This window comes from Oncorhynchus keta, unplaced genomic scaffold, assembly GCF_023373465.1.
Source record: "Oncorhynchus keta strain PuntledgeMale-10-30-2019 unplaced genomic scaffold, Oket_V2 Un_contig_6766_pilon_pilon, whole genome shotgun sequence".
Classification (NCBI taxonomy): domain Eukaryota; kingdom Metazoa; phylum Chordata; class Actinopteri; order Salmoniformes; family Salmonidae; genus Oncorhynchus; species Oncorhynchus keta.
Genome location: NW_026289049.1, coordinates 892,111 through 919,795, shown reverse-complemented (window position 1 = coordinate 919,795; position 27,685 = coordinate 892,111). Strand labels below are relative to the sequence as shown.

General features: G+C 42.3%; 1 protein-coding gene across 2 annotated transcripts; it reads left to right on the top strand.

Moving 5' to 3' along the window:
- The first annotated feature begins 897 nt into the window (after positions 1 to 897).
- On the top strand, positions 898 to 22,981 carry LOC118374030 (acidic leucine-rich nuclear phosphoprotein 32 family member B-like). Of its 2 annotated transcripts, none has more exons than XM_052511380.1 (7): positions 898 to 1,366; positions 8,221 to 8,370; positions 20,023 to 20,145; positions 20,412 to 20,583; positions 22,226 to 22,296; positions 22,379 to 22,421; positions 22,527 to 22,981. In XM_052511380.1, the coding sequence occupies exons 1-7, from the start codon at positions 971 to 973 to the stop codon at positions 22,679 to 22,681; spliced, it is 1,110 nt and encodes a 369-aa protein (XP_052367340.1). In that variant the 5' UTR covers positions 898 to 970; the 3' UTR covers positions 22,682 to 22,981. The 2 variants fall into 2 exon arrangements, with proteins under 2 accessions (XP_052367340.1, XP_052367339.1); XM_052511379.1 differs by having other exon boundaries at positions 22,524 to 22,981.
- Positions 22,982 to 27,685: the final 4,704 nt, after the last annotated feature.

Genomic DNA, 27,685 nt, shown 5'->3' with positions numbered 1-27,685 from the left:
AATCTTTGAAATGCAAGAAAAAGGCCATAATGTGTTATTGCAGCCCAGGTTCAATATACATTTTGGCCACTAGTTAGCAGCAGTGTATGTGCAAAGTTTACCTGATCCAATGAACAATTGCATTTCTGTTCAAATTTTGTTTTAAGACTGCCCAAATATGGCAAATTTGTTTATTAATAACTTTGTGCTAAATTGTGCACTCTCCTCCTACAATAGTATTGTATTCTTTCACTGCTACTGTAAATTGGACAGTGCAGTTAGATTAACAAGAATTTAAGCTTTCTGCCAATATCAGATATGTCTGTGTCTTGGGAAATGTTCTTGTTACTTACAACCTCATGCTCATCGCATTAGCCTAAGTTAGCTCAACCCTCCAGTGGAAGGGACACCTTGCAACTGACTTGCCTCGTTAAATAAATACAGATAAATACATTCTAAAGTATAATTTCACCAGGTCATCGAAGTCAGGCATTTCAACAATGGCACGCACAGCATTCTCCCTCAAAATATGTCACATTGTGTTGTGTGACACAACTGCACATTTTAGTGGCCTTTTATTGTCCCCAGCACAAGGTGCAATGATCATGCTATTTAATCATCTTGATATGCCACACCTGTCAGGTGGATGGATTATCTTGACAAAGGATAAATTGCTCACTAACAGATATGTAAACAAATTTGAGCACACCATTTGAGAGAAATATGCATATTGTGCATATGGAACATTTCTGCACTCTTGAATTTCAGCTCATGAAACATGGGACCAACACTTTCCATGTTGTGTTTATATTTGTGTAAAGTCTCTTTTTTCTCTTCACTTGGCCCTAATACTCCTGACCGTAGATTGCTGCATACACCACCCCATTTCCGAAAATGGATTGCTCCTACAGACAGTGAGTCACGTGGCGGTGGCTTGCTTTATAAAGCAGGCAGACTGGCATCCAGCTTAACTTTTCGATTTAACGTTAGAATGGGTAAAAAGAGAGATCTAAGGGACTTTGAGCGTGGTATGATCGTCGGTTCCAGGCGCGCAGGGTCCAGTATATCACAAACAGCCGCACTCTTGGGCTTTTCACGCACAGCAGTGTCTGTGGTTTACCGAGAATGGCGCGACAAACAAAAAACATCCAGTCAGCGACAGTCCAGTGGGCGTAAACAGCTCGTTGATAAGAGGGGTCGAATGAGATTGGAAAGAATCGTGCAAACTAACAGGCGGGCTACAATTAGACAAATAACGGCGCAGTACAACAGTGGTGTGCAAAACTGCATCTCTGAATGCACAACTCGCCGATCGTTGTCACGGATGGGCTATAGCAGCAAACGCCGGGCAAATGAGGAGTGGAAAAACACCGCCTGTGTAGATAAGGTAAAGGAGTCAATGGAAAACACTGCGTTCCAACATTTACTAGATTTTCGCACATTCAACAAATCTGATCTAACAAAGTCGATATTCGTCAAATCAGGTCCGATTTCGATATATTTGGCTGTTTTCGCTGCATAACATTTAAAAGTAGTCCTTTTTCAGACTTAAAGTGACTGCTAAATGCTAACTTCTAACTCCCGTTCATATAAACTGGTTAGCCTAGCTAGCATACAGAAATCGGCAGTAGTCAGTCGGTTTGAACTAATTACGTTGATTGGTGACGATGACATGAATGTATTGGGGTTGACATCAAGTATTATACTCCGATTTTACCTCTAACAAACAATAGCCTTAAGTTCGATTTACCTCTTTACCGCATCTGTTGCGAGCGGTCAGTGAATTGTTTGTTATTAAAGCATAGAAATTATGTTTATCTTTTTCATTCTTCAGGCGTGATGTCATACGTTGGCCCCCTTTATTTATAGAAGGACCCATACACACAGAGTGTATATACAAAACAGTAGGAACACCTGCTCTTTCCATGAGACTGACCAGGTGACGGCTATGATCCCATGTCACTTGTTAAATCCACCACAATCAGTGTAGATGAAGGTGAGGAGACCAGTTAAAGAAGGATTGTTGAGCCATGAGACCATTGAGACATGCTGTCTATTTGTGCCATTGAGGGTGAAAGAGAAATACAGAAATGTAAGTGCCTTTGAGCTGGGTATGGTAATAGGTGCCAGGCACATCGGTTTGTGTCAAGAATTACAACACTGCTGAGTTTTTCATGCTCAAATCAAACTTTATTTGACACATGGGCTGAATACAACAAGTGTAGACCTTACTGTGAAATGCTTACTTACTACAAGCTCTTAACCAACAGGTCAGTTCAAGAAGAGTTAAGAAAATATTTACCAAATAAACTAAAGTTAAAAAATAAAAGTAAAAAATTATAGAGTCTTTACACCGCCAAGTTTCCCAACAGTTTCCTGTGTGCATCAAGAATGATCCAGCCAACTTCACAGAACTGTGGGAAGCATTGAAGTCAACAAGGGCCAGCGTCCCTGGGGCGCTTTCGACACCTTGTAGAGTACATGCCCCTACAAAATTGAGACTGTTCTGAGGGCAAAATGGGGGTGCAACTGAATATTAAAAAGGTGTTCCTAATGTTTGGTAAACTGTGTATATTATGGAATATGAGATGAAACTAACCCAGTAATTACTTGAATTGGCAAACGAGTTGAGTTGGCTCAATTAAAATCATAGATATTCAAATATTGTATATCATCAAATCAAACTTTATTTGTCACGTGCTGAATACAACAAGTGTAGACCTTATCGTGAAATGCTTACTTTACAAGCCCTTAACAAACAGTGTAGTTCAAGAAGAGTTAAGAAAATATTTACCAAATAGACTAAAATAATAAACACAATAAGAATAACAAGGCTATATACAGGTGGTACCGGGACTGAGTTGGTGTGCAGGGGTACAGGTTAGTTGAGCTAATTTGTACATGTAGGTAGGGGTGAAGTGACTAGCAGCAGTGTTCAAAAGGGAGGAGGGGTGGTCAATGTAAATTAGTCCGGTGGCGATTTTATTTATTGTTCAGAAGTCTTATGGCTTCGGGGTAAAAGCTGTTGAGGAGCCTTTTGGTCCTAGACTGGTGCCTCTGGTACCGCTTGCTGTGCGTTAGCAGAGAAAACAGTCTCTAATTTGGGTGACTGGAGTCTCTGACAATTTTATGGGCTTTCCTCTGACACCGCCTATTTATTTAGGTCCTGGATTGCAGGAAGCTTGGCTCCAGTGATGTACTGGGCCATACGCACTACCCTCTGTAGCGCCTTACAGTCAGATGCCGAGCAGTTGATGTGCCAGGCGGTGATGCAACCGGTCAGGATGCTCTCGATGGTGCAGAACCTTTTGAGGATCTGGGGACCCGTGAGCTGTAGAACATTTTGAAGATCTGGGGACCCATGCCAAATCTCCTTGTCCCCTGAGTGCCCTCATCACGACTCTTCACGACTCTTCACGACTGTCTTGGTATGTTTGGACCATGATAGTTCATTGGTGACGTGGACACCAAGGAACTAGGAACTCTCGACCCTCGCCACTACAGCCCCGTCAATGTTAATGGGGCCTGTTCAACCCGCCTTTTCCTGTCGTCCACGATCAGCTCCTTTGTCTTGCTCACATTGAGGGAGAGGTTGTTGTCCTGGCACCGCACTGCCAGTTCTCTGACCTCCTCCCTATAGGCCGTCTCATTGTTGTCGGTGATCAGGCCTACGACCTACCACAGGCCTACCATTGTCGCCAGCAAACTTAATGATGGTGTTGGAGTCGTGTTTGGCCACGCAGTCGTGGTTGAACAGGGAGTACAGGAGGGGACTAAGTACACCCCTGAGGTGCCCCAGTGTTAAGGATCAGTGTGGCAGACGTGTTGTTGCCTACTCTTACCACCTGGGGGCTGCCCGTCAGGAATTCCAGGATCCAGTTGCAGAGGAAGGTGTTTAGTCCCAGAGTCCTTAGCTTAGTGATGAGCTTTTTAAAATGATTTTTATTTCACCTTTTTTTAACCAGTTAGGCTAGTTGAGAACAAGTTCTCATTTACAACTGCGACCTGGCCAAGGTAAAGCAAAGCAGTGCGACACAAACAACAGAGTTAAACATTGTTGTCGGTGATCACCCTTTGAAGAGGGTGATGACCGCGGTAGCTTTCCAATCTTTAGGAATCTCGGACCATACAAAAGAGAGGTTGAACAGACTGGTAATGGGGGTTGCAACAATGGCGCGGATAATTTTAGAAAGAGATGGCCCAGATTGTCTAGCCCAGCTGATTTGTACAGGTACAGGTTTTGTAGCACTTTCAGAAATCTGCTATCTTTATTTGTGTGAAGGAGAAGCTGGGGAGGCTTGGGCAAGTAGCTGCGAGGGGTGTGGAGCTGTTGGCCGGGGTTGGGGTAGCCAGGAGGAAAGTATGGCCAGCCGTAGAGAAATGCTTGAAATTCTCAATTATCGTGGATTTATTGGTGGTGATAGTGTTTCCTATCGTCATTGCAGTGGGCAGCTGGGAGGAGGTGCTCTTATTCTCCATGGACTTTAGTGTCCCAAAACTTTTTGGAGTTAGAGCTACAGGATGCAAATTTCTGTTTGAAAAGCAAAGCCTTTGCTTTCCTAACTGACTGCGTGTATTGGTTCCTGACTACCCTGAAAAGTTGCATATCGCAGGAACTATTCGATGCTAGTGCAGTCCTCCACAGGATGTTTTTGTGCTGGTCAAGGGTAGTCAGGTCTGGAGTGAACCAAGGGCAAAATCTGTTCTTACTTCTACATTTTTTGAAAGGGGCATGCTTATTTAAGATGGTGAGGAAATTACTTTTAAAGAAAGACCAGGGATCCTCCACTGACGGGATGAAGTTAATATCCTTCCAGGATACCCGTGCCAGGTCGATTAGAAAGGCCTGCTCGCAGAGGTGTTTTAGGGAGCATTTGACAGTGATGAGGGGTGGTCGTTTGACTGTGGACCGATAGCGGATTCATATTGAAAACAGCAGAGGTGTATTTGGAGGACAAGTTGGTCAGGATAATATCTGAGGGTGCCCATGTTTACAGATTTATGGTTGTACCTGGTGGGTTCCTTGATAATTTGTGTGAGATTTAGGGCATCTACAGTGGGGAGAACAAGTATTTGATACACTGCCGATTTTGCAGGTTTCATAGGTACACTTCAACTGTGCGAGATGGAATCTAAAACAAAAATCCAGAAAATCACATGGTATGATTTTTAAGTAATTAATTTGTATTTTATTGCATGACATAAGTATTTGATCACCTACCAACCAGTAAGAATTCCGGCTCTCACAGACCTGTTAGTTTTTCTTTAAGAAGCCCTCTTGTTCTCCACTCATTACCTGTATTAACTGCACCTGTCCACACACTCAATCAAACAGACTCCAACCTCTCCACAATGGCAAAGACCAGAGAGCTGTGTAAGGACATCAGGGATCAAATTGTAGACCTGCACAAGGCTGGGATGGGCTACAGGACAATAGGCAAGCAGCTTGGTGAGAAGGCAACAACTGTTGGCGCAATTATGGCACAATTATTAGAAAATGGAAGAAGTTCAAGATGACGGTCAGTCACCCTCGGTCTGGGGCTCCATGCAAGATCTCACCTCGTGGGGCATCAATGATCATAAGGAAGGTGAGGGATCAGCCCAGAACTACACGGCAGGACCTGGTCAATGACCTGAAGAGAGCTGGGACCACAGTCTCAAAGAAAACCATTAGTAACACACTATGCCATCATGGATTAAAATCCTGCAGCGCACGCAATGTCCCTCTGCTCAAGCCAGCGCATGTCCAGGCCTGTCTGAAGTTTGCCAATGACCATCTGGATGATCCAGAGGAGGAATGGGAGACTGTCATGTGGTCTGATGAGACAAAAATAGAGCTTTTTGTTTTGAACTCCACTCGCTGTGTTTGGAGGAAGAAGGATGAGTACAACCCCAAGAACACCATCCCAACCGTGAAGCATGGAGGTGGAAACATCATTCTTCGGGAATGCTTTTCTTCAAAGGGGACAGGATGACTGCACTGTATTGAGGGGAGGATGGATGGGGCCATGTATCGCGAGATCTTGGCCAACAACCTCCTTCCCTCAGTGAGAGCATTGAAGATGGGTCGTGGCCGGGTCATCCAGCATGACAACGACCCGAAACACACAGCCAGGGCAACCAAGGAGTGGCTCCGTGAGAAGCATCTCAAGGTCCTGGAGTGGCCTAGCCAGTCTCCAGACCTGAACCCAATAGAAAATCTTTGGAGGGAGCTGAAAGTCCGTATTGCCCAGCGACAGCCCAGAAACCTGAAGGATCTGGAGAAGGTCTGTATGGAGGAGTGGGCCAAAATCCCTGCTGCAGTGTGTGCAAACCTGGTCAAGAACTACAGGAAACATATGATCTCTGTAAATGCAAACAAAGGTTTCTGTACCAAATATTAATTTCTGCTTTTCTGATGTATCAAATACTTATTTCCTGCAATAAAATGCAAATTAATTACTTAAAAATCATACAATGTGATTTTCTGGATTTTTGAAGTGTACCTATGATAAAAATTACAGACCTCTACATGCTTTGTAAGTAGGAAACACTGCCAATTTTGCAGGTTATCAAATACTTGTTCTCCACACTGTAGTTTAGATTGTAAGGACTACTGGGGTGTTAAGCATATCCAGTTTAGGTCACCTAACAGAATGAACTCACATATGGTGTCCAGGGCACAGCTGGGAGCTGAGGGGGGTCTATAACAGGTGGCAACAGTGCAAGACTTATTTGTGATGCCTGCTGCTACTGAACCAAAACAAAAGTGTGAATAAAGTCAATACAATTTGCCTCACTTTTTGAATGAAGTTACTGGGTATAAACATATCACATCAAACAATTCATTGGCGACAAATGTTTCGAAGAGGTTCAGAGATCGGAGCATTTCTTCCTATCATGTGTATTCTATGTGAAACCATAATGTGCATGCATGCGTACGCATATTCTACAGCCCGTATAGCTTGACCCAAGGAATTTTGTTTGCAGGATACCTTGACCACATTTTCCTTGTTTTACTAATTTCCGTTCTGAATATTTCCCTCAATGTTGTTTACAAAACACTAATATAATGTAACAAACTGCTCTAGCAGTCGTTCGCTCGATGTCTAGGCAATCCATTTCCTCCAATAGATTTGAAGGTAAAAATATTATTTTCTGGGTATATTCACAATTTTCCTGTTGCTGTGGGGTAGGTAGTCAGGCTTCTCTTGCAGCTCATCAGTTTAAGGGCAATGGCTAGCCTGTAGCGAGCTTGCTAACAAAAAGCATTGCATGTGTCATTAGTGACTGAACAGCGGGCAAGTGAAGGTAGAACTGTATTGTGCGGTTCTTCCTAGTGGCAGCTGGTTTAAAGTGTGCAAATCGTGATCTTTGATTTTCCACGTTAACTTTCTTGACCCTTTTTATCAAGACTTTGATTTGGTAATGACTGTCCCTGACTAGTATGCATGAACTCTGCTCTTTTTAAACAATTAAATGTAATATTTTGTAGCTCTGAACTGGAGTTGCAACTTCATAAAAACTTCAGTGGAATAACAACCATTCCTATCATTGAGGTCCATATTTTTATACATTTTTCATCATTACGTTTATATTCAATTATTTATATTTTTAATTCCATAAAGTTATTCTTGCCAACAGGTTTTCGACAACACTTTGGTATATAGCTAGGGCGGCAGGTAGGCTAGCGATTAGCGTGGCCCATGCTATCCAGGATCCTCGGGATGTCCAGGATCCTCGAGGATGTCATTCACCTTATGACATCCAGTGGAACAGCCACTTTACAATAGTGCATCTAAATCTTTTAAGGGGGGTGAGAAGGATTACTTTATCCTATCCGATGTTACCCCATTGAAGTTGACATTTTAAAATGGCTAAGGTTAGGTAAGGGTTAAGGTTTTGGGTAGGGATGTCCCAAGGATCCCAGATGACACTAACCGTTATTGTTGGGCCAATAACCCGAAAGGTCTCTAGTTCAAATCCCTAAGGCGACAAGGTGAAACATCTGTGGGTGTGCCCTAGAGGCACTTAACCCTAATTGCTCCAGGGTCACCGTAGATAATTAGACCCTGGCAGAGACCCCACTCTCCGAGGGTGTCTCAGGACATTTGTAGAATAGAAATAAGCACTCAAATGATTATGTATCATGTATGCATAAAATAAAGTTAGCATTCTCAATTGAGTTTGTAGTGCAGCTGTAAACAATGTACATATGCATTAAATTGTACACATTCACATTTTTATTTTTTATCCTTATAGGTACGGGAACTTGTCCTGGACAACAGCAGATCAAATGAAGGGAAAATCGAAGGTCTCACAGAAGAATTTGTCAATCTGGAATTCCTCAGTTTGATAAATGTTGGCTTATTCTCAGTTTCCAACCTTCCCAGACTTGGGAAACTCAAAAAGGTAATGTTTTGCTTCATTTTATACAAACACTCACTCACAAGTTTTAGAACACCTACTCATTCAACATTTTTTTAAATATATTTTTACTATTTTCTACATTGTAGAATAATAGTGAAGACATCAAAAACTAGGAAATAACACATATGGATATGCATTAAACAAATCTAAATGGATTTTATGTTTGAGATTCTTCAAATAGCCACCATTTGCCTTGGTGACAGCTTTGCACACTCTTGGTATTCTCTCAACCAGCTTCACCTGGAATGCTTTTCCAACAGTCTTGGAGTTCCCACAAATGCTGAGCACTTGTTGGCTGCTTTTCCTTCACTCTGCGGTCCAACTCATCCCAAGCCATCACAATTTGGTTGAGTTTGGGTGATTGTGGAGGCCAGGTCATCTGATGCAGCACTCCATCACTCTCCATCTTGGTCAAATAACCCATACACAGCCAGGAGGTGTGTTAGGTCATTGTCCTGTTGAAAAACAAATGATAGTCCCACTAAGATCAAACTAAATGGGATGGCACAGAATACTGTGGTAGCCATGCTGGTTAAGTGTGCCTTGAATTCTAAATAAATCACTGACAGTGTCACCAGCAAAGCACCCCCACGCCATCAGACCACCACCTCCATGCTTCGCAGTGGGAACCACACATGAAGCTCTTCCGTTCACCTACTTTGTGTCTCACAAAGACATGGCGGTTGGAACCAAAAATCTCACATTTGGATTCATCAGACCTAAGGACAGATTTCCACCGGTCTAATGTCCATTGCTCGTGTTTCTTGGCCCAAGCAAGTCTCTTTTTATTTGTGTCCTTTAATAGTGGTTTCTATGCAGAAATTTGACCAAGATGGCCCGATTCACTGTCTCCTCTGAACAGTTGATGTTACTGTTACTTGAACTCTGTCAAGAATTTATTTGGGCTGCAATTTCTGAGGCTTGTAACTTATGAACTTATCCTCTGCAGCAGCGGTGACTCGGTCTTCCATTCCTGTGACGGTCCTCATGAGAGCCAGTTTCATTGTAGCTCTTGATGGTTTTTGTGACTGCACTTTAAGAAATGTTCAAAGTTCTTAATTTTCTGCATTGACTGACCTTCATGTCTTAAAGTAACGGACTGTTGTTTCTCTTTGCTTATTTGAGCTGTTCTTGCCATAATATGGCCTCTGTCTTTTACCAAATAGGGCTATCTTCTGTATACCTCCCATACCTTGTCACAACACAACTGATTGGTTCAAATGCATTAAGAAGGAAAGAAATTCCGCAAATGAACTTTTAAGGCATACATGTTGATTGAAATTACCTCAAAGCTGGTTTAGAGAATGCCAAGAGTGTGCAAAGCTGTCCTCAAGGCAAAGGGTGGCTACGTTGCAGAATCTCATATAAAATATATTTTGATTTCTTTAACATTTTATTTGTTTACTACATGATTCCATATGTGTTATTTCATAGTTTTGATGTCTTTACTATTATTCTACAATGTAAAAATAAAGAAAAACCCTTGAATGAGTAGGTGTTCTAAAACTTTTGACCGGGTGTGTGTGGAGGGGCCCTTTTTTAAATATTTTTTTTATACACAAGCTTACACTTATAGTAAAAGTGACATTTGTGTTCTTTTGAAAAATAGCTTAAATTTAGTCCCTAATGGCAACCTATTCCTTGTGCAGTGCACTACATTTGAGGGTTCTGGTCAAAAGTAGTGCACTATGTAAGGAATAGGGTTCCATTTGGGACATGATCATTGTTTTCTGAAAGATTTGTTACTTGCTTGGGCATTTTTTGACAGAAGTGACTGCTCAAAGTATTGCGACAGTGTCAATTTTGTTTTGGCTCTACTCCAGCACTTTGGATTTGAAATTATACAGCGACTGAGGTTAAAGTGCAGAATGTCAACTTTAATTTGAGTGTATTTTCATCCGTATCGGGTGAACCGTTTTAGAAATTACAGTAGTCGGCCCATTTTAGGGGACCAAAAGTATTGGGACATTCACTTTTACTGTACCTTCAGAAAATATTCACACCCCTTGACTTATTCCACATTTTGTGTTACAACCTGAATTTAAAATGGATTAAATTTAGATTGTTTTGTCACAGACCTACAGACAATACCCCCTAATGTCAAAGTGGAATTATGTTTTTAGATATTTTTTACAAATGAATGGCTGTGATAGAACTGAAGATGGATCAGTTACTCCACAATACTAACCTAATTGACAGAGTGAAAATAAGGAAGCCTGTATAGAATAAAAATATTTCAAAACATACATCCTGTTTGCAATAAGGCACTGAAAGTAAAACTGCAAAAAATGTTGCAAAGCAATAAACTTTGCCCTGAATTAAAAGTATTGGATTTATCCTAACACAACACATTACTGAGTACCTCTCCATATTTTCAACCATGGTGGTGGCTGCATCATGTAATGGGAACGCTTGTAATAGTTAAGGATGGGTAAGTGTTTCAGTATAAAGAAAATAAACAGAATGGTGCTAAGCACAGGGAAAACCTGGTTCAATCTGCTTTCCACCAGACCACTGGGAGGTTAATTCATCTTTAGCTGGACAATAACTTAAAACACAAGGCCTAATCTACACTGAAGTTGCTTACCAAGATGACATTGAATGTTCCTCAGTGGCCGAGTTACAGAGTTGACTTAAATCTACTTTAAAATCTAGGGCAAGACGTGAAAATGGTTTAGCAATGATCAACAACCAATTTGACAGAGCTTGAAGAATTTGGAAAACAATGATGGGCAAATGTTGCACAATCGAAGTGTGGAAAGGTCTTAGACTTACCCAGATAGACTCACAGTTGTAACCACTGCCGAAGGCGCCTATACAAAGTATTGACTCGGGTGTGAATACTTATGTAAATGAGAGATTACTGTATATAATTTAAGACATTTGCAAAAATTTCTAAACATGTTTTCGTTTTGTGTTTATTCAATGTTGAATTCAGGCTGGAACATAACAAAATGTGGAATAAGTCTAGGAGTATAAATACTTTCTGAAGGCCCTGTATGTGTATTAAAGTAGTACAAAGTTAATTATTTGGTCCCATATTCATAGCATGCAGTGACTCTATACATTTGTTTGCTGTTTGTTTTGGTTGTTTCACATTATTTTGTGCCCAATACAAATGAATGGTTTGTCATTTTTGTAGTCACTTTTTTGTAAATCAGACGGCACCCGGCACAGCCAGAAGAGGACTGGCCACCCCTCATAGCCTCCCTTCTAGGGAGTTTTTCCTAGCCACCTTGCTTCTACACCTGCATTGCTTGCTGGTTGGGGTTTTAGGCTTGGTTTCTGTACATCACTTTGTGACATCAGCTGATGTAAGAAGGGCTTTATAAATACATTTTATTGATTCATTTGATTGATGTTTCTAAACTTATATTAATGTGGATGCTACTAGGGCTGTCCCCATAAATATATTGGTCAAACGAGAATCGTCTTGTTCTTTCGACCAATCGATTGGTCAATGTTTAAACTTCTTTATCCATAATTGACATACACACCCTATGTGTTTGAATAAAACCAACTACATATGCACTGTGCTTGTCTGACGCTTTAAGCACACTGTTTGATTAAATAATTAAGCCACACAAATGACTCGGTTAAACAGTCTTTTTTTTTTTAAATGACGGAGTGCCTGTGTGACTGGTGCATGTTGTCTCGCTCACCTCCCTACTGCAGAAAAAGGCACCACAGCAAGTGTTTATTGCACTGTCCCTGCTAAAGCTGTATAGGAGCACACCTTGTGTGAGTATTGTGTGTGCCAAACAGTTGCATTAACATTACAATTTTTTTTTTGACCATTTGGAACAGCGTAAACAACACTAAGTGTTGTACCAGAGTCTTATCTAACAAAAATTATATAGCCTTTATTACAGCAGACTAAAAACAGTTGCATGCATTAGTAAATTGCGGTTTATTTATTGTTTAGGTTAATTATTCAAAGCTTCCTTTTATTTCATTTTAAAACTAAAATGTTTGATTGCGTTTCAAAGCCTGAATGTTTCGTATGCTGTGTGATGGCAGGAATGATTGATTGATTTGATACAGTAGCCTATATATTGAAATATAGGCCTAAGTTACGGTATTAAAACTTAACAGGACGCGTTAGGTCTACAGCTCTATGGGGGTTATACAAGGATACTATATTATGCCTACAAATGATAACGACTTTACTTATTACAATTATGATCATTATAATAAGAAAGAGTGTATAGGAGCGAGAGCTGCGTGCATATTATGTGTGACAAAGGGGTGCTGTTAGAGGAAGGGGCGGGGGTGTATGCTTTATGATTAACAACTCATGAGGTAATCATAACAACATACAGGGACTCAAGTCCTTCTGCTCACCCGACCTTACCTCACAAGAGAAATCTCATCAGTTAGTTACAGCTGTGTACATTCCCCCTCAAGCAAACACCAAGACTGCCCTCAAGGAACTTCACTGGACTCTATGTAAACTGGAAACTATATATCCAGAGGCTGCATTTATTGTAGCTGGGGATTTTAATAAAGCAAATTTGAGAACAAGGCTACCTAAATTCTGACAGCATATTGATTGCACGACAACTGTTATTCTAACTTCCATGATAAAGCCCTCCCCCGCCCTCCCTTCGGCAAATCCGAAATCTTGTTTGTTCGGTCTTATAGGCAGAAACTCAAACAGGATGTACCGGGGACAAGAACCATTAAATGCTGGTTTGACCAATCGGACACCACACTTCAACATTGTTTTTTTTTCAACATGGTTTTGATCACCAGGACTGGAATATGTTCCGGTCAGTCTCTGAGAACAACATTGACTTATATGCTGACTCGGTGAGTGCGTTTTTATAATGAAGTGCATTGGAGATGTTGTACCAACTGTGACTATTAAAACCTACTCTAACCAGAAACCATGGATGAATTGCGGAATTTGCGCCAAACTGAAAGCGTGATCCACCGTATTTAACGATGGAAAGAGGTCTGGAAATATGGCTAATAAACAGTGTAGTTATTCTCTGCAAGGCAATCAAACAAGCACAATGCTAGTACAGGGACAAAGTGGAGTCACAATTCAACGGCTCCGACACGACGTATGTGGCAGGGTCTACAGGAAATCACAGACTACAAAAACAGCCACGTCACACTTCCAGACAAACTAAATGCCTTCTTTGCCCACTTTGAAGATAATGCAGTGCCACCGTCGCAGCTCGCTAACACCGACTGCCCTACTCCTTCTCCGTGGCTGACGTGAGTAAAACCTTTGAACGTGTTAACCCTCGCTAGGCTGCTGGCCCAGACGGCATCCCTAGCTGTGTCCTTAGAGCATGCGCAGACCAGCTGGCTAATGTGTTTACGGATATATTCAATCGCTCCCTATCCCAGTCTGTTGTCCCCACATGCTTCAAGATGGCTACCATTGTTCCTGTACCCAAGAAGGCAAAGATAAGTAAACTAAATGACTACCGCCCCGTAGCACTCACTTCTGTTATCATGAAGTGCTTTGAGGCTAGTCAAGGATCATATCACCGCCACCTTACCGGCCATCCTAGACCCACTTCAGTTTGCATACTGCCCCAACAAGTTCACAGATGACACAATCGCCATCACACTGCACTCTACCCTGTCCCATCTGGAAAAAAATAATACCCATGTAAGAATGCTGTTCATTGAATACAGCTCAGCATTCAACACCATAGTACCCTCCAAGCTCATCATCAAGCTGGAGGCCCTGGGTCTCAACCCCGCCCTGTCCAACTGGATCCTGGACTGACGGGCCAACCCCTGGTGGTGAAGGTAGGAAACTACCTCTCCACTTTGCTGACCGTCAACACTGAGGCCCCACAAGTGTGTGTGCTCAGCCCTCTCCTGTACTCCCTGTTCACCCACGACTGCATGGCCATCCAACTCCATCATCAAGTTTGCAGACGACACAACAGTAGTGGGGTTGATCAATGACGAGACAGCCTACAGCGAGGAGGTGAGGGCACGTGGAGTGTGGCATCAGGAAAACCTCACTCAACAAAACAAAGGAAATGATCATTGACTTCAGGAAACAGCAGAGAGAGCAGCCCCCTATCCACATCAAAGGGACAGCAGTGGAGAAGGTGGAACGTTTTTAAGTTCCTGGGCGTACACATCAGACAAACTGAAATGGTCCACCCCCACAGACATTGTAGTGAAGAAGGTGCAACAGCGCCTCTTCAACATCAGGAGGCTGAAGAAATTGTCTTTTCACCTAAACCCTGACAATTTTACAGATGCACAATCGAGCGCATCCTGTCAGGCTTGCATCACAGTCTGGGACAGCAACTGCACCGCCCTCAACCACAAGGCTCTCCAGAGGGTGGTGCGTTCTGCACAATGCATCACCGGGGGCAAACTACCTGCCCTCCAGGATACCTACAACACCCAATGTCACAGGAAGGCCAAAAAGATCAAGGACAACAACCACCCGAGCCACTGCCTGTTCACACCACTATCATCCTGAAGGCAATGTCAGTACAGGTGCATCAAAGTTGGGACCGAGGGATTAAAAAACAGCTTCTATCTCAAGGCCGTCAGACTGCTAAACAGCAATCACTAACTCAGAGGCTGCTGCCAACATTGAGACACAATCACCGATCACTTTAATAAATGCATCACTAGTCACTTTAAACAATTCCACTTTAATGTTTACATATCTTACATTACTCATATCACGTGTATATACTGTATTTTATACCATCTACTGCACCTTGCCTATGCCGCTCGGCCATCGCTCATCCATATACTTATGTACATATTCTCATTCACCCCTTTAGATTTGTGTGTATTAGTTGAGGTTGTTGGGGAATTGTTACATTACTTGTTAGATATTACTGTACTGTCGGAACCAGAAGCACAAGCATTTCGCAACACTTGCATTAACATCTGCTAACCATGTGTATGTGACCAATAACATTTTATTTGGACATCTAAACTCAGCAAAGAAAGAAACGTCCTCTCACTGTCAACTGCGTTTTATTTTAAGCAAACTTAACGTGTAAATATTTGTATGAACATAAGATTCAACAACTGAGACAAACTGAACGAGTTCCACAGACATGTGACTAACAAAAATGGAATAATGTGTCCCTAAACAAAGGGGGGGTTCAAAATCAAAAGTAACAGGCAGTATCTGGTGAGGCCACCAGCTGCATTAAGTACTGCAGTGCATATCCTTCTCATGAACTGCTCCAGATTTGCCAGTTCTTGCTGTGAGATGTTACCCCACTCTTCCACCAAAGCACCTGCAAGTTCCCGGACACTTCTTGGGGGGAATGGCCCTAGCCCTCAACCTCCGATCCAACAGGTCCCGTAGGAAGTGCAATATGACCCCATAGACACTGTATATTTGATAGGCAATGGACTTGAAAAACTACAAACCTCAAATTTCCCACTTCCTGGTTGGGTTTTTTTCTCAGGTTTTTGCCTACCATATGAGTTTTGTTATACTCACAGATATCATTCAAACAGTTTTAGAAACTTCAGTGTTTTCTATCCAAATCTACTAATTATCTGCATATTTTAGCTTTTAGGACTGAGTAGCAGGCAGTTTACTCTGGGCACCTTTTTATCCAAGCTACTCAATACTGCCCCCCCAGTCCCAAAGAAGTTAACGGCCAATTCCACAGGTGCATGTTCATTAATTGTTTATGGTTCATTGAACAAGCATGGGAAACAATGTTTAAACTCTTTACAATGAAGATCTGGGAAGTTACTTGGATTTTTACGAATTATCTTTTAAAGACTGGGTCCTGAAAAAGGGATGTTTCTTTTTTTTTTCCTGAGTTTTGCTGAGGCCCCACTCCTCTTCAACCTCCCCCACTGCAGACCCTGGCACTGCAGACCCTGGCACTGTAGACCCTGGCACAACTCCCCTCTCTGGATGTTCACCTGGAGGTGGTGGGGCAGGGAGGAAATCTAGGCCTCAACAAAGAGTCTGTGGAAGCAGCAGAACAGAGGGAGATGAAACTGAGGACCGGTGGCATACAGTCCTTGAAGATGAGGAGCCAGAACAAATTAGGTCTATACCCAAACGACCTGAAGGCCCACAGTTGGTTAGTGATTAAACATACACCCCCTTACAGCTGTTTCAGCTCTACTTTACCACCTCTGTACTGGGAACACTAATTAGTATGACCAACTAGTATGGGGACAAAAAGCAGCATGGTGGAAACCTGGAAACCATGGGTGACATGCTCAACTACCTTTCCTTGGTGATTTATATGTGACTGGTAAAGGTATCAAGACTAGTTGACAACTGGAGCAAGTCCCTACTCTTATCGGTTTGAGTTCCCGCCTCCATCATGAGTGAACCTATTCTTGGCCATCAACCATACTCGTCACAGGTGTGACCCACAAAAGGATCAGGAGAATGACCAGAAGGGGACTTCAGGGTATGATCGTCTTGCAAGAGTCAAGCCCCTTTATCATGACATGGTGGAGGCATGCAAAACTTACTTCCAGCCTGCTCAAAATCTATCTATAAATGAGCATATGGTTGTCTCAAAGGCTTGAATTGGCTTGATGCATAATATTAAAAATAAGCTGACCAAATGGGGTTACAAGCTCTTTGTGTTAGCCGATTCAGGCTCTGCCTACATGGGCAAATGTTTCATCTATGAAGGCGATCACACCCACTGGTAAGGGCCTTAGTTATGACTCATGCAGCTGATGGGCTTCCCCATCTTTGTGGACAATTGTTATTGTAGTCCCATGCTTTTCATAGACCTATTGAAAAAGAAAATAGGGGCTTGTGGCACCATTAGTCCTAACAGAGTCGATTTCGCCAATACCAAGGTAAACGACATGGCAAAGACTGCAGAGCGTGGGACCATTTATTTGGCTCAGGACTAACAAGCTGCTTTTTGTGAAATAGAAGGACACTACTAGGGAAGTAACCATGCTCACCACACAGCATAAGGCATTCAATCATTTCCATGTCTCAGAGAGTGAAAAATGCCAATGGAGCATGGTTGAGGAAGAATTTCTGTGTCTGTGAAGGACTACAATGCCAGCACGGGGGTGTCAACTGATCTGATGCTCTGATAGGCCACAACAAGGTCCTCTACAGGAAGTGGAATGATAGTTTTTTTTCTACCACTTTGTGGACATTGACACAGTAAAGTATTTAATTCTCCTGAAGCCGATGGCCAAAGCAAGTTGGCCTTCTGAGAGCAGCTGGTGTTGGAAATAGCTGAATTGGGGTCCAAAAGCAACTTCACAAATATCACAACCCCCCCCCCCCATTCAAGGTGAGTGTCACTACCCAACACGCATGCCAACAGATAAAAGGAAGAACTGCAAAACACAAGGGGGAAAAATTGTGAAATGCCAGATCTTCTGTCTGAAATACCAGTTTGCTTTTTGTTTCCTGTCAGAGAGGGACTGCTTCAGACTATCACGACATGCACAAGCTATGGTGAAGGTGAAATCTAGTCATCTACACCTGGGATGTAAAATGAACACTAATGCCATTTGTAAATAGTTCAGTTTATTTCTATTTTTGCACCTTGTTTAAGTGAAGGACACGTGTGTAACCAAGTTTGTTTGATAAGCTATTTTATGTATGTCGTGACTATAATTGAATTGATTTGATAAAATAAGTGATCACATAACTAATTATTACGTGATTAAATTAATCATGTAACAATTAAATCATTAGTAACTTGGGGTACCATGGAAAAAGTTTGTTTAATGAGTTACCGTTTTCTGAAATAACTCAAGAATATATTATCATACCAGTCATCCATTAATCATTATTACCTCATCAGTCTCATTCTGAAATTCTTGACCTCTTAAATCTGCACGAACCATAGTCTAAATGATTCAGCGACACAAAAATTGGCTTAATTTATTTACTAACTATACACAGAAATACATAAAAAAACACACACAGTATAGGTTGAATTGATTACTAACAATGCAATGAAAGGTCCCTAGTGGACTAACCCGATTTGAAGGCTTGTTAAACAATTGGAAAGAGAGCGGGAGAGACAGAGGGAACCCATCGTATATACAGTTGGAAAATTATGCTCATGTGAATACGTTGCACATGAACGACCGCTCATTTGAAAAGAATTGCAATGTATTTATTTACACTTGTCTGTCTTCTCTCTGTTGAAATCGCCCGGTCCGTCTAATGCAGGGGTGGGCAACTCCAGTCCTCGAGGGCCTGATTTGGTGTCAGTCAATTCTCATTTAGAAGGCTAAAGTCACATTGCTATCTTTTCACAGCTAGTTTCATATTTAATCATAAGTTTTAGAACATTTAGATGCAAATCTGATATCTACATTGTGAAAGCTGTTAAAGATAGTTATTGTTATACCATCCGTAATGACATCACAAAATGCTAAATGATATGACATGATTGTTTCAATCCCCACCAACCATTTCCCGCATAATTTGTGTTTGGAATGTCTGAGACACTTATTCTCAATACTGAAAAGGCAAGAGAAAGTTTACGACCAGCCTCCTCTCTGGTGGCACTTTGGAGAGGTTCAGGTACTTTGGAGAGCTTGAAAAAACACTTGGATGTCCCCTGACACCACCACAATATTTGAGAGAGGTTGGTGTTTTAGAAAGTTTGTTTTTATAGTGAACAATACATTTTAGACTCATCCAGTGTGCAATTACTGCATTAATACTTGAATTTACCCCGGATGCCCCATAACACCACCACAATGTTTGAGTGAGGTTGATATGGTAGAAATTGTGTTTTTATACTGAACAAAAAGCATTTAGGGATTGCAAATATGTAGTGGCATTGAAATTGTCTAATTTACAGACAAATGCCACTTTGGAGAGTTTTAGGGACACTTGGAAATGTCCCGTGACCTCACCTGACACCACTTACTAAAACATTTGCCCATTTCTAGTGGTTAGGTCTGGGGCCAGTTGTGCTGTTAGAGGGGCCAGTTACATTAGATGTTATTGTTGTCATATCCTAAAAAGTGCTTTCATACTCCACATTTAGTGGGGCCACAAGGGGGTCCAACGTTGTTGTCACAGGGGCACGCAGAAATATCATAGCCCCCCAAAAAATGCTAACCTCCTGTTATTGTAATGGTGAGAGGTTAGCATGTCTTGGGGGTATGCTATTTGTGCATCTAACTTTCTCATCATTATTCACAATTTATTCAGGATTATCCGTAATCATGGTTGCATCCACATTAATGTAGACCTGTTTAGAAATGTAATCTGTTCTTATGTACAATAAGTGACTCAAATGACACATTATTTACCATTAATTTATATTGGGAACAAAATCATCTGAAACAACCATAACAAACAGCAAATGCATCCAACAAATTTGTGGAGTCACGAGCTTGATGTAGTCATTGCGTGCCATGTATATGGGACCAAATACTCAAGTCTTTAACTACTTTAATACACAAGTGAATTTGTCCCAATACTTTATGTCCCGTAAAAAGGGAAGTACTGTATGTACAAAAAGTGCTGTAATTTCTAAAATGCTCACTTGAAAATACTCTCAAATTAAAATTGACAGTCTTCACTTTAACCACAATCATTGTATCATTTCAAATCCAAAGTGCTGGAGTACAGTCAAAGCAACAAATGTCACTGGCCAAACACTTTTGGAGCTTACTGTATATCTTCACATTATGTTGCAGTTGGAACTCGGTGACAACAGAATCTCTGGTGGCCTTGACGTGTTAGCAGAGAAACTCCCCAACCTCACACATCTAAATCTTAGCGGGAACAAACTGAAAGACATCAGCACGTTGGAACCTTTGGTAGGTACACCAAACTCCCGGTAGTGCACAATACAGTGCGACACCATCTCATTGTCTCAGGCTATGTCTCAAATGACACTTTTCCCTTTTTAGAGTTTTGACCATAGACCTCGTTAGCAGTGTGATGTTTGTTTCCCTATGTGGCTCTGGTCAAAATTAGTTTGCTAGCCTATATGGGGATACGGTGTGCTCTCAAATCTAATTAGAGATTTATTCAGGCAGTGTTGTTCACCCCCTAATTACCCTACACCCATTTGGTCCCACAGAAAAAGCTGGACAGCCTGAAGTCTCTAGACTTGTTCAACTGTGAGGTGACCAACCTGAACGACTACAGGGAGAGTGTGTTCAAGCTGCTCCCTCAGCTCACCTACCTGGATGGGTACGACGTGAAGGACCGAGAGGCATCTGACTTGGATGGGGTGGACGACGACGATGAGGGTTGGCAACCATTTTAGTTTTTTTCCATGTTTTGAGGAAGTAATAGAAAATGAAAATGCAGTTGTAATTTGAGTTGAGAATGTGGGTCTTCTGTAGCTCAGTTGGTAGAGCGTGGAGCTTGCAATGGCATAATAGTGGGTTTGATTCCCGGGACCACCCATATGTAAAATTTATGCACACAAGACTGCAAGCAACTTTGGCTAAAAGCATCTACTAAATGGTATATCATTATACACTGAACAAAAATAAATGTAACATGCACCAATTTCTTATATTTTACTGCGTTAGTTCATATAAGGAAATCAGCCATTGAAATAAATTCATTAGGCCCTAATCTATGGATTTCACATGACTGGGAATACAGATATGCATCTGTTGGTTACAGATACCTTAATGGTAGGGTCGTTGGATAGAGTTGATCAGGCTGTTGATTGTGGTCTGTGGAATGTTGTCCCACTCATCTTCAATGGCTGTGCGAAGTCGCTGGATATTGGCGGGAACTGGAACGCGCTGTCGTACAAGTTGATCCAGAGCATCCCAAACATGCTCAATTGGTTACATGTCAGAGTATGCAGGCCATGGAAGAACTGTGACATTCAGCTTCCAGGAATTGTGTACAGATCCTTACAACAAGGGGTCCTGCATTATCATGCTGAAAGACGAGACGATGGCAGCAGATAAATGGCATGACAATGGGCCTCAGGATCTCATCATGGTATCTCTGTGCATTCAAATTGCTATTGATAAAATGCAATTGTGTTCATTGTCCGTAGCTTATGCCTGCCCATACCATAACCCCACCGCCACCATGGGCCACTAATGTTCACAACGTTGACATCCGCATTCCGCTCGTCCACACAACGCAATACACAAAGGTGAGCATTTGCCCACTGAAGATGGTTATGACGCCAAACTGCAGTCAGGTCAAAACCCTGGTGAGGACGACAAGCATGCAGATGAGCTTCCCTGATACAGTTTGTGCACACATTCTTCAGTTGTGCAAACTCTGTGTCATTAGTTGTCCGGGTGGCTAGTCTCGGATGATTCTGCGGGTGATGAAGCCGCAGAATGTGGAGGTCATGGCTGGCTTGGTTACACGGTCTGCGGTTGTGAGGCCAGTTGAACGTACTGTCAAATTCTCTAAAATGATGTAGGCGGCTTATGGTAGAGCAATGAACATTCAATTATCTGGCAACAGCTCTGGTGGACATTTCAGCAATCAGCATGCAAATTGCATGCTTCCTCAACTTGTGGCATTGTGTTTTGACAACTGCACATTTTAGTGGCCTTTTATTCTCTCCAGCACAATGTGCACCTATGTAATGATCATGCTGTTTAATCAGCTTCTTGACATGCTACACCTGTCAGGTGGATTAATTATCTCGACAAAAGAGATGCTCACTAACAGGGATGTAAACAAATTTGACAAATACATTTTTTGTGCGAATGGGAAAATTATTGGATCTTTTATTTCAGCTCATGAAACATGGGACCAACACTTTATATGTTGCATTTTATATATATATATTTTTTCAGTACATGTTAGTACATCGTGGATATTGTCATGCAAGGGGATTCTATTGTGTTGGGTTTTTCGTCAGTGGGTGTGATGTATTTCTTTGCTTTTTAAAAAAAATGTTAGGAGTGAAGGATGAGGATGGAGAGGAGGAAGACTTTGACGAGGAGGATGATGAAGTTAGCGGCGACGAAGAGGTAAAGCCCGTTTTTTTGGTTTGTTTGTGACCCAAAAGATCAACGGGGGATATGGTTTGAAAGCACTGTCCTATCTCCCCAGGAAGAAGACCTTAGTATTGATGATGAGGACGACAATGATGATGGTATGTCATTCTTGTACTTTTTGTCACAAGCTTATGTTAAAAAGTTTAACTTTTTGATACTTTACAAAGTATAATATAATAACCCTTTCCCATTTCCCCCAGAAGTTGAGGCTGTCCAAGGAGAGAAGATGAAGCAAGAGCCTAACGACAATGATGATTATGAGCAAAAAAAGAAAGCCAATCAACTTACCAACACCTTCCCTCTCCACCCTGATACCCACCCACACCCTCCCTACTCCATGTCTCTCCCCCAGCTTTGAGCCCCCGTGTGGGGAAAGACTGTACCGGACAGGTGGTTCAAGTGGAGCTGCCTCCGCCCCATGGAACCGAGAGCCATCCTCAAGGAGCGCACCACTCCGCATTCCACTTTTTCACTGTCAACTCCCCCTTTATGTATACCTGTGTGAGGACTTTGGGACAGGTACTGTATCTAGTTTTGGGTCTGTGCTTTTTAATATTTTGTTGGATGAATTATGAAGAGAAAGTTGTTGTTGGGTTTATTTCTTCCCTCTTCATCTTTTCTGTTCCTTATTTTGTCACCAATAAAATGTATTGCTATAGCAACTGTGTGAAGAGCGAGCTAAGATTCAGTGTGGCCGACTGTTGCACAAATCAAGGTTGTAGCTACAAGTGCCTGTCGCTCAACTCCTGCTGAGTGCAATGGGTTGCCTCCGTGGGAAAAGTCGAACACTCATCACACAATATGCACCAAATACCTCAATGGATACTTCAGTCACTCCACGAGATGACATGTTGCAGCTTATTTTATTTTGAATGGGAGGGAAGGTGAAAAGACTGCAATAGGAACACATGAAATCAAAGTTTATTCGTCACTTGCTTTGTAAACAGGTGTAGACTAACAGTGAAAAGCTTACTTTACAGGCACTTTCCTATAGAGCTTCCCAGGGCTAGGTGGTCATCTACCTGGCTGATATAGTCCTTGAGCTCCCCCAGCACAGGGGTGATGTCTTTGCCTTGGTATTTAGGAGCATAAGAGCTGGAGGCATTGCCTGGATGGAGGATGTGAACTTTGGATTTGTCTTTTGAGTGGAGTATTCTGGGGTCTGTGCTATGACTATCCCGTCTCTCAACCCCCAAGTCCAACTGGGGATCAACAGTACAGGAGGACGAAGCTACTGAGTCTGAATGCAGCGTCTCCACACTGGTGGTCCCCTCTTCTGATGGTACACTGGTGCTCTCAAGTTGGACGCCACAGTCACAAGTATCTGTGTCAATGTCCACTCTACTGTGTGGGGAGTCATAGAGATGTAGGGTGCCTGTGATCGTATCACAGAGACAGATCTGAATAGATTAAATAGATCTGAATTCATACATCTGATTACGTTGTAAGATATCAGTGATTGTTTATGCCGCCTAACAAAAGTACACATGGGAAATTGTAATAGGTTTCTGTGCATGTTGTAATTTCTAGCTAGCCAACCAGCAACTTACTAACTGCCAACCAGACAGCCTGCCAGGCCTTATGCCACATTCAAGTGCTGGTCGGAACTCGGAATGCTAACTGGTTGAACGTAGCATGTGTATAACTAAAACCTATTAGCAAGTCTGACATTTCCGGTTTGCACATGAATGGGGCATCACTGACGATTTGATTTTGCTTGCTGGCATTAGTGCAGTGTTTAACCAATTCACAGCCTCCTAGTGGGTTGCACACACACATGGTTTAATTGCAAAGTTGTCTCAATCATTTAACTTCTACATCAGTGTTGTAGGAGGTCAACCTTTTCACAATGCATTACACAGGCGGAATGGTTTATTTTATATTGACCTTGGTAGCCATGTTTGTTGCTAGCATAAATGCTCAAATGGGGGCACCCTTTATTACAGTGCACTTCCCCCAGCAATAATACACTGTTTTTACAGCATGTCCAACTATATTTGTGCTAAATGGAGTCCTAGACATTTTTCCTGATTCAGTAGGGACCCAGATATTTAGCTAGGCTAGCTACGCAAACAAATGTTTCACTAGTATAATAATAATCATATCATGCCATTTAGCAGACTTTATCCAAAGCGACTTACAGTCATGTGTGCATACATTCTAACGATTTAGATGGGTGGTCCACTGGTTTCGAACCCACCCCCTGGCGTTGGACAAGCCTGCTCTACCAACTGAGCTACAGAAGGTAACTAGTTTCATCCACATCTTTGTAGGCTATAACGACCATTAGCCCCCCTTAAGCAAACCTAGCCATAATGTAATGTTTTATATTTAAGCAATAAGGCACCTCGGGGGTTTGTGATATGGCCAATATACCACGGCTAAGGGCTGTTCTTATTCTTATACATGACGCAACGTGGAGTGCCTGGATACAACCCTTAGCTGTGGTATATTGGCCATATATCACAAACCCCAAGGTGCCTTATTGCCAACTTTAAAGGGAGAAGGGGGATACCTAGTCAGTTGTACAACAATGCCTTCAACTGAAATGTGTGTTCTGCATTTAAGGGGGCTGCCTTAATCGACATCCACGTTTTCGGAGCCTGAGGAACAGTGGGTTAACTGCCTTGCTCAGGGGTAGAACGACAGATTTTTACCTTGTCAGCTCAGGGATCCGATCCAGCAACCTTTCGGTTACTGGACCAATGCTCTAACCAATAAACTGGTTTCCAATGAATAAATAAATGGTATACCATGGCTATCAGCCAATCAGCATTCAGGGCTCGAACCACCCAGTTTATAATACTAGCTTGCTAACATTCGATTGAAGTTATTGAGGGGCCATTGCCATATACAATGTTGCAGATCATCTTCTACTTGCCTAGCCTCGCATCTCGACAAATGTTATATTGTTTGATTTGATATTCATAAACAAATGTATTTTCTGGCAAGTTAAAGCTGATTTGTTACATACTCTGGTCAGTTTTAGGTAGACCCAATGATTTATATAAACCCTGGATTGCTGATGCTATTTATTGGGCATTGAGGCTTTGAAGCCACCGGTTGGCCATATTGGCACTCCATAGTAGGAGCAGTCCTCCATAGGAATGAATGGGATTCTGCAGTATTTCAATTATGTTTCATGGGGGGGGGGTCAAAATCAAAAGTAACAGTCAGTATCTGGTGTGGCCACCAGCTGCATCTCATGGACTGCACCAGATTTGCCAATTATTGCTGTGAGATGTTACCCCACTCTTCTACCAAAGCACCTGCAAGTTCCCGGTCATTTCTGGGGGGAATGGCCCTAGCCCTCACCCTCCGATCCAACAGGTCCCAGACGTGCTCAATGGGATTGAGATCTGGCTCTTCGCTGGCCATGGCAGAACACTGACATTCCTGTTTTGCAGGAAATCACGCACAGAACGAGCAGTATGGCTGGTGGCATTGTCATGCTGGAGGGTCATGTCAGGATGAGCCTGCAGGAAGGGTACCACATGAGGGAGGAGGATGTCTTCCCTGTAACGCACAGCGATGAGAAGATTGCCTGCAATGACAACAAGCTCAGTCCGATAATGCTGTGACACACCGCCCCCAGACCATGACGGACCCTCCACCTCCAAATCGATCTTGCTCCAGAGTACAGGCCTCGGTGTAACGCTCATTCCTTCGACGATAAACGTGAATCCGACCATCAGCGAAGAGCACTTTTTGCCAGTCCTGTCTGGTCCAGTGACTGTGGGTTTGTGCCCATAGGTGACTTTGTTGACCGGGATGTCTGGTGTGGACCTGCCTTACAACAGGCCTACAAGCCCTCAGTCCAGCCTATTTCAGCTCATTGGAGGTATTGTGTGTTCCTGTTGTAACTCGGGCATTTGTTGTTGCCATCCTGTACCTGACCTGCAGGTGTGATGTTCGGATGTAGCTGTTTAACAGTTTTACTTTAGTCCGTCCCCTCGCCCCTACCCAGGCTCGAACCAGGGACCCTCTGCACACATCAACAACTGACACCCACGAAGCATCGTTACCCATCGCTCCACAAAAGCCGCGACCCTTGCAGAGCAAGGGGAACCACTACTTCAAGGTCTCAGAACAAGTGATGTCACCGATTGAAACGCTATTAGCGCGCACCACTGCTAACTAGCTAGCCATTTTACTTTGGTTACAGTTACACATGGCCTGCCACTGTGAGGTAGATCAGCTGTCCATCCTGTCTCTGTGTCTTGGGCATCTCACAGTACGGACATTGCAATTTATTTCCCTGTCCACATCTGCAGTCCTCATGCCTCCTTTTTTACATGTTTTATTTAGTTATTTATTTCACCTTTATTTAACCAGGTAGGCTAGTTGAGAACAAGTTCTCATTTGCAACTGCGACCTGGCCAAAATAAAGCATAGCAGTGTGAACAGACAACACAGAGTTACACATGGAGTAAACAATTAACAAGTCAATAACACAGTAGAAAAAAAGGGGGAGTCTATATACATTGTGTGCAAAAGGCATGAGGAGGTAGGCGAATAATTACAATTTTGAAGATTAACACTGGAGTGATAAATGATCAGATGGTCATGTACAGGTAGAGATATTTGTGTGCAAAAGAGCAAATAAATAAAAACAGTATGGGGATGAGGTAGGTGAAAATGGGTGGGATATGCCTAAGGCACGTTCACACAGATGAGCAGGGACCCTGGGCATCTTTCTTTTTGTGTTTTTCAGAGTCCGTAGAAAGGCCTCTTTAGTGTCCTAAGTTTTCATAACTGTGACCTTAATTGCCTACCGTCTATAAGCTGTTAGTGTCTTAACGACATTCCAGGTGCATGTTCATTAATTGTTTATGGTTCAAGTATGGGAAACAGTGTTTAAACCCTTTACAATGAAGATCTGTGTTATTTGGATTTTTACGAATTATCTTTGAAAGACAGGGTCCTGAAAAGGGGACGTTTCTTTTTTTTCCTGAGTTTACTTTAAGGAACATTTTTATATTTTATGCTTAGCTCATATAATTTAAAACATTTACATTTACATTTAAGTCATTTAGCAGACGCTCTTATCCAGAGCGACTTACAAATTGGTGCATACACCTTATGACAACCAGTGGAACAGCCACTTGCATCTAAATCTTGTTGGGGGGGTGAGAAGGATTACTTACCCTTACTTACCCTAAAAGAATGCATTAAGTTGTCTGTAATATAATACACTTGTCAAAAACGAATGTAGACACATGCTTTTCTATAGCTTCTAAAATACTCTTTCACAATTGAGTGCCAAGATGGCTGCAATACAGTACCCCACTCCAGGGGTTAAACACATAATTAGGTGCACCACCCCGTTCCCGAAAATGGATCGCTCCTACAGACAGTCACG